General features: G+C 39.8%; 1 protein-coding gene across 1 annotated transcript in view; it reads left to right on the forward strand.

Annotated features, from left to right (window-relative positions):
• LOC107665542 (protein piccolo-like) overlaps positions 1–18,772 on the forward strand; it is a gene marked incomplete at its 3' end in the record, with an annotated part of 70,288 nt that overhangs the window by 22,217 nt on the left and 29,299 nt on the right. The window contains exons 8-15 of the mRNA XM_016456457.1: positions 1,412–2,854; positions 3,100–3,924; positions 4,105–4,884; positions 5,049–5,822; positions 5,971–6,795; positions 6,936–7,835; positions 8,033–9,082; positions 10,765–11,859. Of these exons, the coding sequence (XP_016311943.1) occupies positions 1,412–2,854; positions 3,100–3,924; positions 4,105–4,884; positions 5,049–5,822; positions 5,971–6,795; positions 6,936–7,835; positions 8,033–9,082; positions 10,765–11,859 (7,692 nt within the window). The remainder of the gene's footprint in view (positions 1–1,411; positions 2,855–3,099; positions 3,925–4,104; positions 4,885–5,048; positions 5,823–5,970; positions 6,796–6,935; positions 7,836–8,032; positions 9,083–10,764; positions 11,860–18,772) is intronic.

Here is an 18,772-nt window from a genome sequence, read left to right on the forward strand (position 1 = left end):
GTAGTTTCACTTTCACAACGAAACACACAGCATCACACATGGTGGGCTAGAGTGAGCGGCGGCCAGTGGGCTAGAGTGAGGAACGGCCGGCGGGCTTGAGAACGGGCTTGTGGCAACCACATGTGACGACCCCGGGCTGCACTCCGCTTCGTCCACGGTGAAAGCCGATCCGGAGATCCACAGCGTGAAGTTGATGTATTTCCTCAGCGACCAGCACGGATCAGCTCTAGGCATGACGAAGCAGATATCGTCCTCTTTTGAAAGGCCAAACAAAGTAGTTTCGCTTTCACAACGAAACACACAGCGTCTTCACGACATGGCAGCAGCAACAATATTACAGCGAGAATAAAAGTTACGCCTTCTTTCTTTGCGTGAACATTTGGGCGGCATTATGCAAATCTTCCCACATCGTGACGTAGACATGTGGGGGCGTGTTAGAACAAGCTGTTTTAGGTAGACTTGGTTGACTCTTAACTTTTATAAAGAATATCTCTTTGGATTTGAGACTTTAGTCTTTGCAACTTCTTTATGCACCAAGAGCTTGTAACACTTCAAAGAGAAAGGAAAATTTTAAATCGCATCATATGACCCCTTTAACTGTAAGTAACTTTCCAACTACATGTCAACTAACTCTCATTAATTTGCAACTACATGTCAACTAACTCATTAGAGTATCAGTAGACTGTTAGGTTAGGGTTAGGTCACAACGAGCTGATGTGTACTTGTGTCTGTTGGGTGTTCGGTGATCATCAAAATACAGTGTTAGCAGATACAGCAGAAAGTCTACTAATACTCTAATAACTGGTAGTCGACATGTAGTTGCAATGTTACTTATAGTTAGTAGAATGTCTAAAGTGGACTATCAAAATAAAGAGTTACGCAGATCAACAAATTGTGACATTTCTGAGGAAAACTTCTATCAAACAAGAAAAAACAAACAAGGAGGGACACCATCGGTTGTTGATTGGATTGTGAAAAGTAAGCATTGCATACCAGAATGAATGCAAATCTTAAATGCTGTGTGGTCTTACATATGCCTGCACAGAGAAGAGAGCATATCACAAGAACAACAAATTAAGACAGCCTGATTTAAAGATTGCACATTCAAAGAAAAAAAATGCCTGAATGAACTGTTTACAATAAGACCAGTGAGTTGCATTAAGAGAATAAATAGTGTCAATTTTGAGCTCATGCTGACTTAAATGCTGACTTTAATGGAAAACTATCATGATGCAATTTGAGAACCAACAGTTTTATGTTGACAGGAGAGCTAACAATGCTCACCTCTTTAATCTAATTTATTTGAGCCAAGTTAATAAGCAGTGTGGTTAATCCACTTAAGTCTGGGATGCTGTATAATGTAAGTTTGAGTTACAAAATGATTAATTCAATATACTTTACAAAACTACAGATGAAGTGGCTTTGTTTGGCATGTCAGATGAAGAAAGCACCACAACCTCATCCTGCACAGCTTCAGTCACACGCTAAGGAAGCTGCACCACTTAAAATGGATACTCCCAATCCAGATGCTTCACAGAAAAAGCAACATCTTCCAGCAGATGCCGTTCAAAAGGATAAGAAACCAGAAGTGGAAGAGAAACAAGACAATAAGCAAACATTAGCAGAAACTGAACAACCCATCCAAAGAGAAACGAAACAACATCATATTGCAGAAGTTCCAAAGTCAGAATCTCAAAAAACTGATCCGCAACCAGATAAACCTGGATTCTTTGGGTTCGGTTTTGGAGGAGCTAGATCTCGATCACCTTCTCCTCAGCCTGCTGTCTCAGAGAAGGTTCTAGGGTTTGGTTCTTCATTCTTAAGCTCAGCATCTAATCTAATCTCAACAGCTGTTCAAGATGAGTCCTCTATAACACCGTCTAGTTCTCGCAAGGCTTCAACAGCTTCTCAAATGTCTGATAAGACACCACCAATCTCTCGCAAAGGTTCCGCAGTTTCACAAATCTCCAGTGAAGTTAATACCACTCCACCTTCCTCTCGTAAGGGTTCTACAGTTTCACAGATGTCTGTTAAAACAACTCCTGCAACCTCACAGAAGGAGTCTGAAGCTGCAGTAAACTCTAAAAGCATTGAAAATACAGATGGGGCAAAAACTAAAGTTGCAAAAAAAGGAGAAGAAACCACTAAAGGAGCTACCCCACAGCAGCAAAGACAAGGAAAGTCCCAAGATGGACATGTTCCTGTCTCCTCTGAAATCCCTGAAGAGTCTAGAGGTAGATCTCAGACTCCTTTACTTCCACCTGCAGCATCTGCTGTCTCTGGGAAGGTTTTGGGATTTGGTTCCTCCCTCTTTAGCTCAGCAAGTAATCTGATCTCATCAGCTCTAGATGAGCCTTCTACAACACCACCCACTTCTCGCAAAGGATCCACATCTTCCCAACTATCTGCTAAGACTACAACCCCACCCTCATCTCGTAAAGGCTCATCAGTTTCCCAGACTTCAGATAAGATTACCACTCCACCTTCCTCACGAAAGGGTTCTGGAGTTTCTCAGACTGGCACACCTCCTGCTTCCTCAAAAGGATCTGATGTCTCTCCTAAAATTCTTCCTTCAGATGACAAAAAAGTACATCCTGAAAATATACAAGAACAGATAAAAAAAGATGATAAGAAATCCATGGTCAGTCAGGCACAGCCAACAATGGTATCAGTTACAAAAGATAGAGATCTACCAGAAACAACAAGGACAGAGCCCACTAAATCATTTCCCAAAGCCTGCCCTCTCTGTGAAGTCGATTTGCAGAAGGAGCCTCCCAATTACAATACCTGTACCGACTGCAAAAACACAGTGTGTAATCTATGTGGCTTTAACCCCATGCCCCATGAGAAAGAGGTAATCAGCCGTTTTACCTTGAACATAAAACACCTTATACTCATTATTATAATTATTATTTAATTAGTATTGTAGTAGTATCTGGGTATATGACATTATGGGCACCAACATTTATGATTTTAGACTTTTTAAGCATGAAAAAAATGCATTAAAATTATATTAAAAAATTATTTAATATTTCAAATATGTTTCTTGTAGTACTCTGTGTGATCAATTTTATACTGATTATTGGAATGCTGTTTCAGAAAAAGGAGTGGCTATGTCTGAACTGCCAGATGCAAAGAGCTCAAGCTGAGACTGACAAAGTACCTCCACCAGTATCACCACTAAAGAAAGCAACACCAACTCCTGTTCCTCCCCAGAAGAAGCCACTTGATTCCACAGATGCTACTGAAAAAGAAGATACTTCACTATCTGAAGGTGCAACACCAGGGTCTAGGAAGGCTAGTGCAGTTCCACCAACACAGAATCCACCCCAGCAGCAAGACATCAAAAATCCAGTACAGCCAACACAGAAGGATGATACTGTATCCACAAAATCTACTGCCTCACCAAAGGCTGCATTCACAAAAGAAGAGAGTGGCTTGATTGGTTTTGGACGCTCTAGATCACCTTCTCCCCAACCTGCTGCTTCCAGTGTTTCTGGGAAGGTCTTTGGATTTGGTTCTTCCCTGTTGAGTTCGGCTTCTAATCTTATCTCCACGGCTGTACAAGATGAATCCACCGCCACACTCCTTGCAACTCAGCAACAGGTTTCATCAGCTTCACATACTCCTGTGACGACTACATTAACACCAGCTACTTCTCAGAAGGGATCAGCAGATGTGTCACCAAAACAGAGAGCTAAATCTGTTGAAAATCAGCAGAAAGACAAGAAACCTGAAGAGAAAATGACAGAAGTTCAGGGAAAAGCTGTAAAAGAGGGTGACCACACGTCAGAGCCTCCAAAAACTTGCCCACTTTGTAAGGCAGAAATAATGAGGAATCCACCAAATGATAGCACCTGTACTACTTGCAAGCGCACTGTGTGTAATCTCTGTGGATTCAACCCAATGCCACATCAAACTGAGGTGAGAAAATAGTTATATATATATATATACAGATTTTTTTTCTCAGTCACAATTATTGAAAATACATTTAAGCAAGGTAATTTATTTATTATGAATGAACAGTCTATAATATATCAAAATTAAACAATAGTGGTCTTTATTTCTCATAATTATATGGTTACCATTTTCATCATCCTACAGGTGAAGGAATGGCTGTGTTTGAACTGCCAGATGCAGAGAGCTCCCGAACCTACAGTTGTGAAACCAGGAACTACTAAATTACCACCACCTGCATCACCAAAAAAACAAGACACTGGGGGTGTTGTAGCAGAGGATAATGCTTCTGCGAAACAAGAAGGCAAACCAAATCTGGCAGATTCCAAACAAACTACATCAGAGGCCCAAATCCAGAAAAATTTCTTACCTGCCAAATCTGATCAACCACCTAAATCTGAATCTTCTAAACAGGATTCAGATTTTTTCAGCTTTGGTTTTGGTGGTTCTAGTTCAAGGTCACCATCTCCTCAGCCCACTGTGTCTGCTGTCTCTGGGAAGGTTCTAGGCTTCGGTTCCTCCTTCCTTAGCTCAGCATCCAATCTGATCTCCTCGGCTGTCCAGGATGAACCTTCTAAAACTCCACCAACTTCTCGCAAAGGGTCTACAGTTTCCCAGACTTCGAATAAGACAACACCAACACCTCCCACTTCTCGAAAAGAATCAGTAGCTCCACAAGACACTAAACTAAATCTTACTGCAGCAAAATCAAATCCAACCCTTTCACCAACCCAAGAACAGAAAAAGCCACCAGATGCTCAATCATCCAAACCTCTACAAGCTCAAGTGAAAGAGGAGCATCCAAAAACTTGCCCACTCTGTAAAGAGACCCTTAAGAAGGACCCACAAAACTATAGCTCTTGCACTTCTTGCAAAAGCATTGTTTGCAATCTCTGTGGATTCAATCCCAATCCACATCAAACTGAAGTAAGTCTGTTTTACACTTATTATATCTCATAATAAAGACTCTCGTTTTGCTACCAGAAATGATTCTGTGCAGATTTTGTAATTTAAATAATAGAGATAAGGTTAAAATTATGGGTAAATACGTTTGTATGGTCATAGATGGCAATCTTTCTTATTATCTAAAGGTGATGGAGTGGCTGTGTTTGACCTGCCAAATGCAGAGAACTTCAGGTCCTCCCCTAGCTCAGCCACAGTCTAACAAAGTACTTACAACAGCATCTCCACAAAAGGAAAAGACTCCAGAGAAGAAGCCAAGTGTTACAGCTGAGCAGGAAAATAAACCTCCTATAGAGACCAAAACACCAACAACACCAAATACTCAAATATCTAAACGTGATGCTTCTCCTTCCAAGTCTGCTCCACTACCTAAAGGTGAACAGATTAAAGAAGAGTCAAGTTTCTTTGGCTTTGGTTTCGGTGGTGCTCGATCTCGATCCCCCTCTCCTCAGACTGCTGTCTCTGATAAGGTTTTTGGTTTTGGATCCTCCATCCTCAGCTCAGCATCTAACCTGATCTCTTCGGCTGTTCAGGATGAATCCTCCACCAAAACTCCACCAACATCTCGCAAGGGATCTACAGTTTCCCAGACTTTAAATAAGACCACACCAACACCACCTACTTCTCGAAAAGGATCAGTTGCTCCTCAGGATGCTAAACAAAAAACACCTGAAGGGGAATCAAAGCCAGTTGTTACAACAATACTAGAACCAAAGCCAGTGCAGAAAACCCCAGATCCTAATTCGGCCAAACCTCCACATGCTCCAGAGGAGCTTCCAAAAACCTGTCCACTTTGCAAAGAAACTCTGAAGAAGGACCCACAGAACTACAGCTCTTGTAGTTCTTGCCAGAAAATTGTTTGTAATCTCTGTGGATTCAATCCCAATCCCCATCAAACTGAGGTACCATATGTCAATGTCTTTAACATTTATATATATGTAAAGGCTCTATTGAAAATGTAAAAAAGGAATTATTTTGTGTAGATTTTGACTTTTAAAAGAAAGTATGTTTAATGGTTTCATAAACTTTTTTTTTTTAAATAATCAACAGGTGAAGGAATGGCTATGCTTGACCTGCCAGGCACAGAGAACCTCAGGACCTCCCCCTGCTCAGCCACAACCACAATCTAACAAAGTACCACCAGCATCTCCAGAAAATAAAGTGGCTCAAATTCCAACTTCCCCAGAAAAGAAGCAGAGTGTCCCTGCTGAGCAGGACAATAAACCTCCAGCAGAGACTAAAAAACCTACAATTAGTCTAACTCCAAATGATCAAAAGTCTAAAGGTGTAGCTTCTCCTTCCAAACCTGCTCCATCATCTAAAGTCGAACAGACTAAGGAAGAGTCTAGTTTCTTTGGCTTTGGTTTTGGAGGTGCTCGATCCCGGTCACCTTCCCCTCAATCTGCTGTCTCTGAGAAAGTTATGGGTTTTGGGTCGTCCTTCCTTAGTTCAGCATCTAATCTGATATCCTCAGCCGTTCAGGATGAGTCATCCACCAAAACTCCACCAAGTTCTCGTAAGGGATCCACTGTGTCCCAAAGTTCTGTTAAGACAACTCCAACACCACCTACCTCTCGAAAAGGTTCAGAAGCTTCACAAGCCACACAAAAAATTAAACTAGCAGAAGAAGCCAAACTTATTACTGCACAGAAACAGGATGAAAAGAAAAAAGAGGGAATTAAACCACATGATGAGATGACCAAAGAAACAATCGCTGATGTGAAAATTAACAGACCAGTTCCAGAGCTTCCAAAAGCCTGTCCACTCTGTAAAGTGGACATAAAGAGGGATCCACCAAATTACAACACTTGCACTGAATGCAAGGACACGGTGTGCGATCTTTGTGGATTTAATCCCATGCCACATCAAACTGAGGTAAGAGCACTTCATTTGTATCTCTGTGAGTTGCACATGCATCAGTTATTGCATTAATTCAATTAATTCTGTGTCAATTCAGTGTAATTTCAAGAACATCTTTTATTATTTTAATTCTAATTCTGATTATTATCCTACAGGTTAAGAAATGGCTGTGTTTGAACTGCCAGGTGAAGAAAGCTCAAGTGTCTCCCTCTGCCCAACCACAGCCACAGGTTAGCAAAGCATCTCCAACAACAATGCCAGAAAACAAGGAGGCTCTCATACATACTCCAGTTCCAGTGTCTCCAAAAAATAAGCCAGATGTTATTGGGAAGATAAGCACATCAGTTGCTAAAGAGAATCAAGAGAACAAACCTACACGAGCTTCAACACAACCAACTGAAATGCCAAAACATGATCCTTCTCCTGCAAAATCGATTGTACAACAGATACCAGAACCTTCTAAAGAGGAATCAGGTTTCTTTAGCTTTGGTTTTGGTGGTGCTCGATCTGGATCCCCTCAGCCTTCAGTGACTGCTGTCTCAGGGAAGTTTCTGGGATTTGGATCCTCCTTTTTGAACTCTGCATCTAATCTAATCTCCTCAGCTGTTCAAGATGAGTCCTCCACACTGCCACCAACTTCTCGTAAGACTTCCACAGCTTCTGAAACATCTGCAAAGACTACAACACCACCAACATCTCGCAAGGCATCTGTGGTTTCCCAAACTTCAGTTAAGACTACACCAACACTACCCGCTTCTCGGATAGGATCTGTTACTTCTCAACAAGTTCCACCTACTGGTGACACAAATGCACCTATAACAGACAAGCCAAAGGAGGACAAAACAGATGAGAAGCAGGTGCAACAGGCTTCAGCAGTACCTGAAGCTTCAGTAGTAGCAGTGGCAGCTCCTAAAGCAGAAACCAGAGCATGTCCTATTTGCAAAGTGGATCTTAATGTGGGTTCAAAGGACATCCCTAACTACAGGACCTGCACTGAGTGCAAGAACACTGTTTGTAACCTCTGTGGATTCAAACCAACACCCCATCAAACAGAGGTAAGAGAATGCTACTGTTCTGTTGCTAACACTCTTTTAACAGAGCAGATTAATTTACACTTATCTAAAATGCTTGGTCGCTCCAGCTCCAGTGTATTTTGTTTAGTGGTCTCCATGAAAAATCAATCTCATATTAATTTTCCATCAATATCATGGAAGAAGGAAGTCAAGAATTCCTTTTTAATCTCTCCTTACAGGTCAATGAATGGCTTTGTTTGAACTGCCAAACAAAGCGAGCATTACATGGAATGGAACCACAAGGACCTCCAAAAATGAAGACCCATGAACAAGCTGAAAATGTCTGCACCTCAGCACCGCATCCAAGAACAGAAAGTATAACACCAGGGGCACCATCATTAGTGTCAACCGTGGTTCCTAATGTTGCTGAAACCCAGAAGAAAGAGATTCAAGCTGCAGCCATCCTTGATAAAACTAAGAATCCTGTTTCAGTGGATGTCCAAAAGAAAGAATCAGTCTCAGCTTCACCACAACCACTAGAGACAAACATAAAGGTACAACCTGCATCATCTAGGAAGAAAGAAACATCAGATTCAAAGAGAGACAAAGAAACTGACAAACTCTTAAAGGAGTCTGACAAGTCCCCAGAAAAATCTGCTCCACCTCCACAGGCAGAGCCACCAAAACAGGAATCCAGGTTCTTTGGTTTTGGATTTAGTGGTCCTAAGGTACAACCTGCTTCCTCTAAGCCATCTGAGTCAACCACAGGGAAACTCTTTGGCTTTGGTGGCTTGACAGAAACAGCTAGATCTCGATCACCATCACCACAGTCCGTTTCTGCTGTGTCTGGAAAAGTTCTGGGCTTTGGATCCTCTATATTTAGCTCAGCATCTAATTTAATCAGCTCAGCTGCACAGGCTGAACCTTCCACAACACCACCAACTTCTCGAAAGGCATCCACAGTTTCCCAGACCTCTGCTAAGACTACTCCTCCCACATCTCGCAAAGGATCTGCAGTGGCACACGCCTCTAGTAAGATAGGAGACACCAAATCACATGCAGGGCAAGATGCAGATAAACCAGCGGAGAAAAAAGCAGAAATCAAGCAAGTCACAGCACCCAAACCACCTCAGAAACCTGCTCCTAAAGAAGGCAAGACCAATTGTCCATTATGCAAAGTGGAACTCAATATTGGTTCCAAGGATGCCAAGAATTTTAACACATGCACAGAATGCAAGACAACAGTGTGCAACCAATGTGGATTTAATCCAATACCTCGTCAAACAGAGGTAAGACATTTAACCTTTACTTTTAACACTTTTAAGACCCATGTACCATTCTTGTTGTCTTTTATTCCATTATACTCTATATACAGTATTTACATACAGTACGCCAGTATAAATAGCATTTTCATCATATTACAGAACATAACAATGTGACTGGCATTCTGGAAAAAAATTTTTTTTAAATGTAACTTTTTTATTATTATTATTTTTTTTAGACATTCCAAAAAAAGTTACATTCAAATACAGTTTCACATTTCAACATGCATTTTTAGTCTTCTATCATTAAGCTCTAATTTCACTTATAGTGTTATATCTATGTTTACTTTGAATGCTGCTAAGTACAGTATATCTTTGACTTTTTGTCCGCTAATTGCCTATTTGCTTTATTTTGTTTTTAAAATCAATATTTAAGAGGGGCCATTTGTAGTCTAGGGCTGTCAAAATGACTGAAAAACTAAATTCGAATTTTCTACTTAAATATTATCAAAATTCGAATTATATTCGAATTTAAAAGGCATAATTTCAGTTAGGGGGCAAAAAGCTTTTGGCTTCTCTCCTGAGGCCACAAGAGGGCGCATCGAGCAAAATATTATGCACGTTTCTTCAAAGCGTAATAAAATAACACAACTATCTTTGAAAAAAGTGCATAAAGTTTAAAATAATGTTTATAAACCATATATAATTAATAAAGTTTGCTTAAACAATTAGGAAAAAAACAGCACCATGCATGTATGTATAGTTTAATACAAAGGACCGAAAACCAATCACAAAGAGTAGGCTACTTTCTTCATTTAAAAACATGAGATGAGTGGGATGGGGGAAAAACGCCATAACGTCTTTAGACATGTTTTTTAAAAGTTGAACTTGCACAATCTGTGCAACTAATTTTTAATAAAGTAATAAAGTAACTAATTTTACATGGCTTTCTAAACATGCCGCTCTCTGCGAGACGTGAGTGCAACGCTGATAGATGTCCCTCTAGAAAATGTGATAAATATGCATTCTGTGTGAATGGCTTGGTTTCAGTTTTGACATAACATCTTCTCCAGACTGATGCTATCGTTTTCCGCAATAAATGAATGAACAACGTAGCAGCGCCGCATCTAGTGGGTTCAACTGGATAGGCTAACAAAAGCATTCAAATGCAATCAATGACACATGCATCGTCATCGCATCTCGTTATCACTGATAAGGCTGCCTGACGGCTGACGCAGACCTTTAATTCAAATGCAACATTTTTGCATTCAAATGTGGATTTTTTTTTTTAATTCTACGAATATTCGAAATTCGAAAAGAAAAATTTGACAGCCCTATTGTAGTCATGATGTCAGTGTGGCGAGCCATTGAAATTCCCAAGACATATTCGGTAGAAGTGTTACTTGAGGCAGTTATTTTGTGTAATTAAGTAGTATAAAAATAAGTTCAACAACAGTTCAACTTTGACCCTCACCGGCTTTTTTATGCATTTCACTTACAGATATGTAAAGTAAGGATAAAAAATTTTGTCACAGAGCCAATGTTAATGATGTGAATAAGTGTTAATTTATTTTAATTTGTTATATTAATGTATGTTGAAGCAGCAGTTTTTTGTAGTTATTAGGTTTTCTACATATAAACCTACTGCAAGACATTACAGTAGAGTATGAAATATATTATTGCCAGTAATTGTCTTATAATTATTGCAGGTTGAGGAATGGCTCTGCCTGAATTGCCAGGTACAACGGGCACAGGCAGGGATTAAAACATCTGAAAGTCCCACAGTGAAACCTCAGCCAGTTCCCTTAGTGAAAGACGACCAAACTCCATCCAAAGTTGACAAGATATCTACAGCTCCAGTTGAGTCTAAACCTGATGAGAAGCCTGCTGCAGCTGAAAAGAAAGCTGCCCCTGCTCAAGAAATAAAGAAAGAGATCTCAGTTCCAAGCCCGCAACAAAAGGCAGGTACTGATTCTAAGGCAACTGATACAATCACCCCAAGAAGAGAGCCTCCTAAGCAAAATGATACTCAACAAGATCCTGCGAAAACACAACAGCCACCCAAAGATACAGCCACTCCCGTAAAATCTGCTCCACCTGCCGAGGTTGGACCCCCAAAACAGGAATCAAATTTCTTTGGTTTTGGATTAGGTGGTCCTAAAGCACAGCCTACTTCTTCTAAACCATCTGAGTCAACCACAGGAAAGTTCTTTGGTGGATTTGTTGGACTGACAGAAACGACTAGATCTCGGTCACCCTCACCACAGTCAGTTTCTGCTGTCTCCGGGAAAGTTCTGGGATTTGGATCCTCATTATTTAGCTCGGCGTCTAATCTGATCTCCTCAGCTGTTCAAGATGAGCCATCCACAACACCTCCAACTTCACGAAAAGGCTCCACAGTTTCTTCTGAGTCTGGTAAATCTACCACAGCACCAGCTTCTCGCAAAGGCTCAGTGGCCTCTGCCAAGGCTACACCGCCAACATCTCGCAAAGGATCTGTTGCAACAGAACCTAAGAAGGTACTTCCTGAAAAAGAGAACAAACCACCTGTTGAAAAGAAACCAGAGCAGCACAATGAGGCCAAAGTATCAAGGATACCTACTTCAGAAAAGGATAAACCTGAAACTGGACAGGATAAATTAGTAAAAGATCCTGAAAGTGCACCTCAACCATCCACCTGCCCACTCTGCAAAGTGAATCTTAACATGGGCTCGAAGGACCCTCCTAATTACAACACCTGCACTGAATGTAAAAGCGTTGTATGTCATCTCTGTGGATTTAACCCCATGCCTCACCTTGCTGAGGTGAGTCATTGACTATTTTGTTGTCTTAAGTCTTTGTTTCTGAAGGTCTGGTTTTAATATGTGTCTTTAGTAAATAGATAATTAAAGTGGTGATTGTTAATTTAATTTAATTTCCTCACTGAAGTACTTTAGACTCTTGTTTGGGAGTCACTGCTCGAAAGGCTCTTCTGACTGATATCTAAGTCTGATATCTTTCTTAACTCTTATGTATTGGTGACTAATTAGCCAATGTTCTTGGGTGCATGAGTCTGACAGACAGAAAATCTGGAGTGGTGGGTTCTCCAACATGCAGTTCGTAACCTCTGTTATGCCCACTATTTCTCCAGATGGCTCTTTCCAAATTATTGTAATCTCACTAAAACTCTACAAGGGCTGAGGATGCAGTAGAAGAGCCAATAAATGCATTAGCATTCTGCAGGGACCAGTGAGTGATTGGCATTCTTTCAGGTTTGGCCAATAACAGCCAATGTAGATTGAGTCAACAAAACCCTACTAAGAAATGAAGTGACTTGTGAATCCAAAGCCTAGAAAATGAAAGTGGGCTCTATTGTCCCTTTGGTGATTTAAAACTGCTAATAAATTAAACTGTTTGGGAATTCAAAGCGTAAAAATGAAAGTGGACAGTAGTTTTGCTGTGGTGATTTAAAACTGCTGTTTGTATGCAAAACAAGACAATTTAAATTTTTTTTTTTTAATTTTGCATGCCCTCTGCATTGCAAATGTGGACAAACTTTTATTTGGTGAGAAAAATTGGCCCAGGCCTTGAGTAAACACTAAGCTTGGAGAGCAGAGGCGGTAATCTGCATGAGTGGTATTTCTGAGAGTGTAGCTTCACGCTAATGCTGAAACGTGCTGAGTGCTGACTCTGGGGGAAGAATCCCTGTGTTTGACCAAAATGTGTGATTACGTAACAGGCTGATTGAAGAAAGCCACAGCTTGCAGCACACTGTTAAAGTGATCGAGGGTTTGAATATGGAGACGGGTGGTGTGCCTTATGATATCCCAATAAATGGAGGTGGTGATGAGGGTGGGGGCTGGGTGAGTTGTCAGACATCTTTCTCATGCTTGTGGACTGATGGACTAAAGCTCCCATGCCATCTGCAGCGTGCACATAACCACTTCCACAGCATGTCAGCCGTCCATCATTTATGCTAATATGACTTCCTGTGCTTGTGACCCCAACAAGCTGTGTTCATTGCTTTCATCAGAACTGTGATTGCAGAAGTAATTTAATGAGAAAACTGTTTGATTTATGGATTGGTGGATTATTACAGCACACTGAAGGAAATGACATGAGAATAAGGCACGTTACAGTATTTAATATTCTGTAATGATCGTCTGTTCTGTGTCCAGCTGCAGCTGTTCTCTGTCAGTGGTGCACTGCAAATCATATACTGTACGAGCGTAGCATCGCTGTTTTTTTTTTACCCCCCATTTTGAAACACTTGTATTTTTTAGATTTCAGTTATTTAGAAAGTGTAAATAATATAATAGGCTACAATGGGCTAACGTTTGGAGATTTCAATTTTGAATTAATCAGTAAACACTTGACTGTGTCAGGAAAGCTGTTAACCTGGTAAAATATGCTCCTATGGTGCCTTTGCTCTGACAAGCTATAGGAGCTCTGTTTTGACAGTCAGCTTGCATCTCATTTACTGCCTGCTGTGCATGCTAATGAACTATCGCCTGTGATCCACTTTTTCCTAAAATTGTGGATCAGTGCAAATACATTTATGCCACGTCTTTGTAATCAGTATATTTGCAGCTGAAAAATGCACCATGTGTGTGCAATGTAGAAACAGCTGTAGATGGGCAAATTTAACTATAATAGAATTGACTTTGTTGGGGTGTTCTGTACACCCATGTAGGTCCAGTTACAGGATAATATCATCTGATATCAGCTTATGGAAAAAGTATGCACTATTATGTGGACATTTTATCAGTTGGTATTTGCATTGTTTCTGTATAGTTTAAAAATAAGTGGTTTATAAATAGGCTATTTATTGCATTCATAGATTTAATAGATTTTTTTTTGTTCTGTCCTTTTATTATTCAGTCCATGGGGTCACACTATCTAAAAAAATTTCATTTTATATATATTTTTTTTTAAGTATCTGCAGAATATGGCCCACTTAGAAACAGACAGCCTTGTATTTTTATGTGCTAAATCATATTTGGCACTGCACTTTCATCCTGCCCTTTTGGATATGACACAGTCAGTCTCTTGTAATATGCCCTTAACATGAGCCTTTAACTCTGGCCTCTACAATCCTGCACCTTCACACAAGAAAACGAACCCTGTGCTTCTGATGTTAATTGAAAAATACAGTGTATGCCCAAAAAGCCTTTTGAATGACAATGCACATTCACATATCTGTCATGCGTAAGGCTGTAGGCATAGCTTCAAACGCTGATGCGTGATATTAAGATATTTAGTGATATGCCGTGTCCGCATCTGGCACACCGTTGGCCAAAAATAGCTTTAGATTTTAATCTACCTCAGCTAGCATTGTGACAGCGGCTCCAAGAAAACTGTCACTGGACCCAAGGGACTTGTGTATTTTTGGATGCCATCTAACAGTCTAATGCTGACGTCTTACTTTTTGCAATTGCAGATTTTGAATAAACGAAAAATAAATACATTATTAATAAGTAGTTAATTATGAAAGATAGAATAATGATGTTATATTTAGGTGATTGTTTAGGGTGATAATCTATAATGTGCTGCACTGTGCTGCACAGCTGACAGATGTCCTAACAGATATCTTCAACACCTCGCTGAGCCAGGCAGTCGTCCCCACATGTCTCAAATCCACAACAATCATACCGGTACCAAAGAAATCACCTGTGTCCTGTCTAAACGACTACCGTCCCATAGCACTGACTCCAATCATGATGAAGTGCTTTGAGAGGTTAGTCATGCACAACATCAAAACCAGCCTCCCCAACACACTCGATCCGCTCCAGTTTGCATACAGTCCAAACCGCTCTACAGACGATGCAATTTCCTCCACCCTCCACCTGGCTCTTACCCACCTAGAAAATAAAGACTCCTATGTTAGAATGCTGTTCATCGACTTCCCCACATGCAGCAGAATGACAATAAAGCTGAACTTGACTTGACTATAATACATTGTCATAGATTTTAAAGGGGTCATATTATACTAATTTAGCATTTTTTTTTCATTTACAATGATAGTCAAGGTTTCTTGCACCAAAATATGTGATAATTTAATTTTACGTTACCATTTCCACCTTAACGCAGTGATTACCTGCATGCGCTAGACAAGCAACTGCTATTGACATGAGTGAGACTGCTAATCGATAGCTTTCTCCAAGTATTATAGATTTAATTTTTTCTGATGTCAGAAATCCAATCATGTCTGATTTCTTTAGTGCAGCTTTATTGCAATAGATAGTCTGTTTGTACTTGATTAAGCTTTCAGTTCCTTCCAGTTGTATAGCTACTGTATAATGAATTCTTATTCCTAAACAGAAATTCAATTTTGTACACTAACATGTCAATTTATAATGACAGTCAAGGTTTCTTGCACCAAAAGCATCTGTGATATTTAATTTACATTACCATTTCCACCTTAGTGCAGTAATGTCCTTCGCTAGCCAAGCAACTGCCATTAAGATGAATGGGAATGCAAATCGATAGCTTTCTCCAGGTATTATATATCTCTTTTTTTTCTGATGTCAGAAATCCAACCATTTCCACTTTCTTTAGTGCAGCTTTATTGCAATGGATAGTTTGTTTGTACTTGAGATTAAACTTTAATTTCCTTCCAGTTGTTTACATAGCTACTGTATATGAAACTCTTATTGCAAGCGAGAAATACAATTTCATATGATATGCCTCCTTTAAAGAACAGAGTGTTCTGTTTTGTCTTATATGCAGTAATGGACTGAGCAGCGGTGGTTACTGACTGCTGTGTTTCCTCATTGTTCCTCTGGTGGTAAAACACTTGTGCCCAGCTGTGCCCAAGAGAGTTGTGTATCCTCTCGATGGGATCGAGTTTTCTATGGCATGCCATTAACACGAAACAATGCTCTGGTGGTTTACACAACATGGCCATTGTCACCACGCACACACTTTCTCTCTTCCTCTTTTTCTCCTTTTAGTCTTGTGTGTGCGCACATGTGTGGGTGTGTTTTGGTGTGTCTGTGTGTTTGTGCCCTGGATGCTTTATGCACAGTAATATGATCATCCCAGTGGTGCATTGCGTGGAAAAGAGTTCAAGGTGTGTTCTGCTTGCTAATAAATGATGTTTATTATACTGAAAATCTGAGAGGCATGTAAAACCCGCTAGACTAATTTAATGTCATTAACTAACACATATCGTATAACCTCACCTGCAAGGGGCTACAGTCGATCTTTTTATGGGGCCAAGCACCAAAGGCGTGTGGGCATATATTGTATCTGTTAGTCATCTTAATCTTTCTCTGCTGCTTTTTCTGTCATTTAGTCTGTGGCGGCCCCTAGAACCGTATGGTAAATCGTTGGGAAATTTGGCACATTGATTGAGGAGTGTCTTCTTGATCCTGATGGCAACATTCTTCCACCTACAGTTGAAAGTTTTAGATACACTATTGTTCAAAAGTTGTTCATAAGTTTAATATTTTAGAAATTAGTACTTTATTTAGCAAGAATGGATTAAATTGATTAAAGGTGACAGTAAAGCATTTATAACAAAAAAAATTATGTTTCAAATAAATGCTGTTCTTGTGAACTTTCTATTCATCAAAGAACAAAATATTAGGCAGCACAACTGTTTTCAAGCTGGATAATAATTAGAAATGTTTCTTGAGCACCAAATTATCATATTAGAATGGTTTCTGAAGGATCACGTGACACTGAAGATTGGAGTAATGGCTGCTGAAAATTCAGCTTTGCGTCACATTAATAAATTACATTTTTAAATATATTAAAATAGAAAATTAAATCTAATATTATTTCACAATATAAGTTTTACTGTATTATTTAATCAAATACTGACTGGTGATCTTATGAGACTTCTTTCAAAAAAATAAAATCTGCCTGAGTCCAAACTCTGAACCGGAAGTGTACGTTTTAGCTTTATTACCTTTTTAACCAAATAGTATATTTTTTATCATAGTATCATTTTTCTTTGAATTTTAAAGAACTGCTGATTTCAATTTATTCCCAACAGATATATAATTTTTTATTTTGTCGAAAGAATCATTTTAACCGTTTTCATTGGATTATCCCTCCTTTTTACCAAAGAATACCAAAAGAATTTGCATGTATGGGTCAACAATTTTGACACAAGTATTGCAAATCAGGAAGCGAGGCTATTTTTCACAATGCTGTGATGTATTTACGTTGAAATGACTAGCAGAATTATTCTGGTGACAGCCACCTAACTAGTATGGAAATGGCTCAGATTGACTGTAGCATTGCTACAAAGTTAATAGTGAGGATGCTAAACGTTGAAACAAAAGATTTCATACTGAAAAGGAACTCTGTATTTGCCATTAACACTAAGCTTTAGGTCAAAAGCAATAATGCAATAATGAATCTGCTTTTAGCCTTTGAACCAGTTGTTTTCAAAACACAAGCTGTCAGCGGTTGTCATGACTACACAAATCTGTGCAGCCTTACAAGGTATATTCCACAAATCTACTTTGCATTACATTATTCCATTCTACAAGTGTGCTGCTTGGCTTCATAATTGCTGCTTGCAGCAATGTTTTTAATGCACAGGCAAAGAAATAGGTAATGAGATGTAAGTCTGTTGCTTTCATTTCTTTCTATAAAGGATATTGGAATGATTTTAGAGCGATTCTGCAGCAAGCACAATTTTCAGGAATTACACTGCAACAAATCTAATTCTCCTAATCTTTGACCTGCACAGTCTTAATCACATTTATAGGTTGCACGCACCCCAATGCATGAGATTGCCTCCGTCGCAAATGCTGCAGGAATCACAGACAGCTGCAGGAAGAGATATTTCATATTCTCGAATGCAGACGGCAACTGTTGCCGAGTCAAAAAGGAGAGCTGCCCTGGAGGAGACGGTGGGTGTATAAATAGTCTGAGGCGAGACTAGAGAGATGCGCCTAACCTTTTTTTCCCTTCTCGCAAGCTGCTTTTAAAGCAGTGAGCTCTCTAGATGCTCCTACAGCGTGTCTGTGCATGTTTGGCTCTTTAAATGAGAGCAGTCAATAGAACATCACTAAGGCACAAACAGAGCATTTTGAAGCCCTCAGCATAGTTTGGTCATTTATAAAGAAAATTGGAAATATTTCATCTTCTGTCTTTCAACCTGCACCTGAGATAAATTGCATGTCTTCAATTAAACTTTTTGCTGAGGCACGCAAGAATAAAAAGAGGATATTGTTTAAAAAAAAAAAAACGTCTCTACACCTCTCTTTCTGTTTATCTGCTTTCTGGCACACCGGTGGGCGGCACGGTTTGGCTCTGTGCCTTCAGTGCCGAGCACTCTGCTTATTACAGATTAGTAGGTCAAGATTCTCTATTACCATTGGGCCTGATTTATTGGGGCTGTACCGCTGCGGGGGTGGTTGAAAGCTCACTATATTAGCCAGTTACAACCGTTGCCAAAGGCAGCTGCCAGGAATCAATACGGTGTCAGACTCTGCTCTGCAGTGCTGTGGTCCCATGGAGGAATAGCACCTCTAATATATAACTTTGGCTATAAATTCATCTTACTTCTCAAATGCAAATCTTTTCCCGCTTTGTAGTACAGGCAGGCTGACAAAATCAAAAAACTCAGGCTGTAGTTTTATTTCACCTGGAATGTGCCGTGAGATGTTTTAGAATATTATGCAAACTTGTGGCACTACTAAATGCAATTGTATACTTTTTGAAAGAGCTGCAGCTTGGAACGCTGTTAGTATGCATTTATTTACAGAGCAAGCTTTT

The sequence above is a fragment of the Sinocyclocheilus anshuiensis genome, unplaced genomic scaffold (genome assembly GCF_001515605.1).
Source record: "Sinocyclocheilus anshuiensis isolate Anshui unplaced genomic scaffold, SAMN03320099.WGS_v1.1 scaffold679, whole genome shotgun sequence".
NCBI lineage: Eukaryota > Metazoa > Chordata > Actinopteri > Cypriniformes > Cyprinidae > Sinocyclocheilus > Sinocyclocheilus anshuiensis.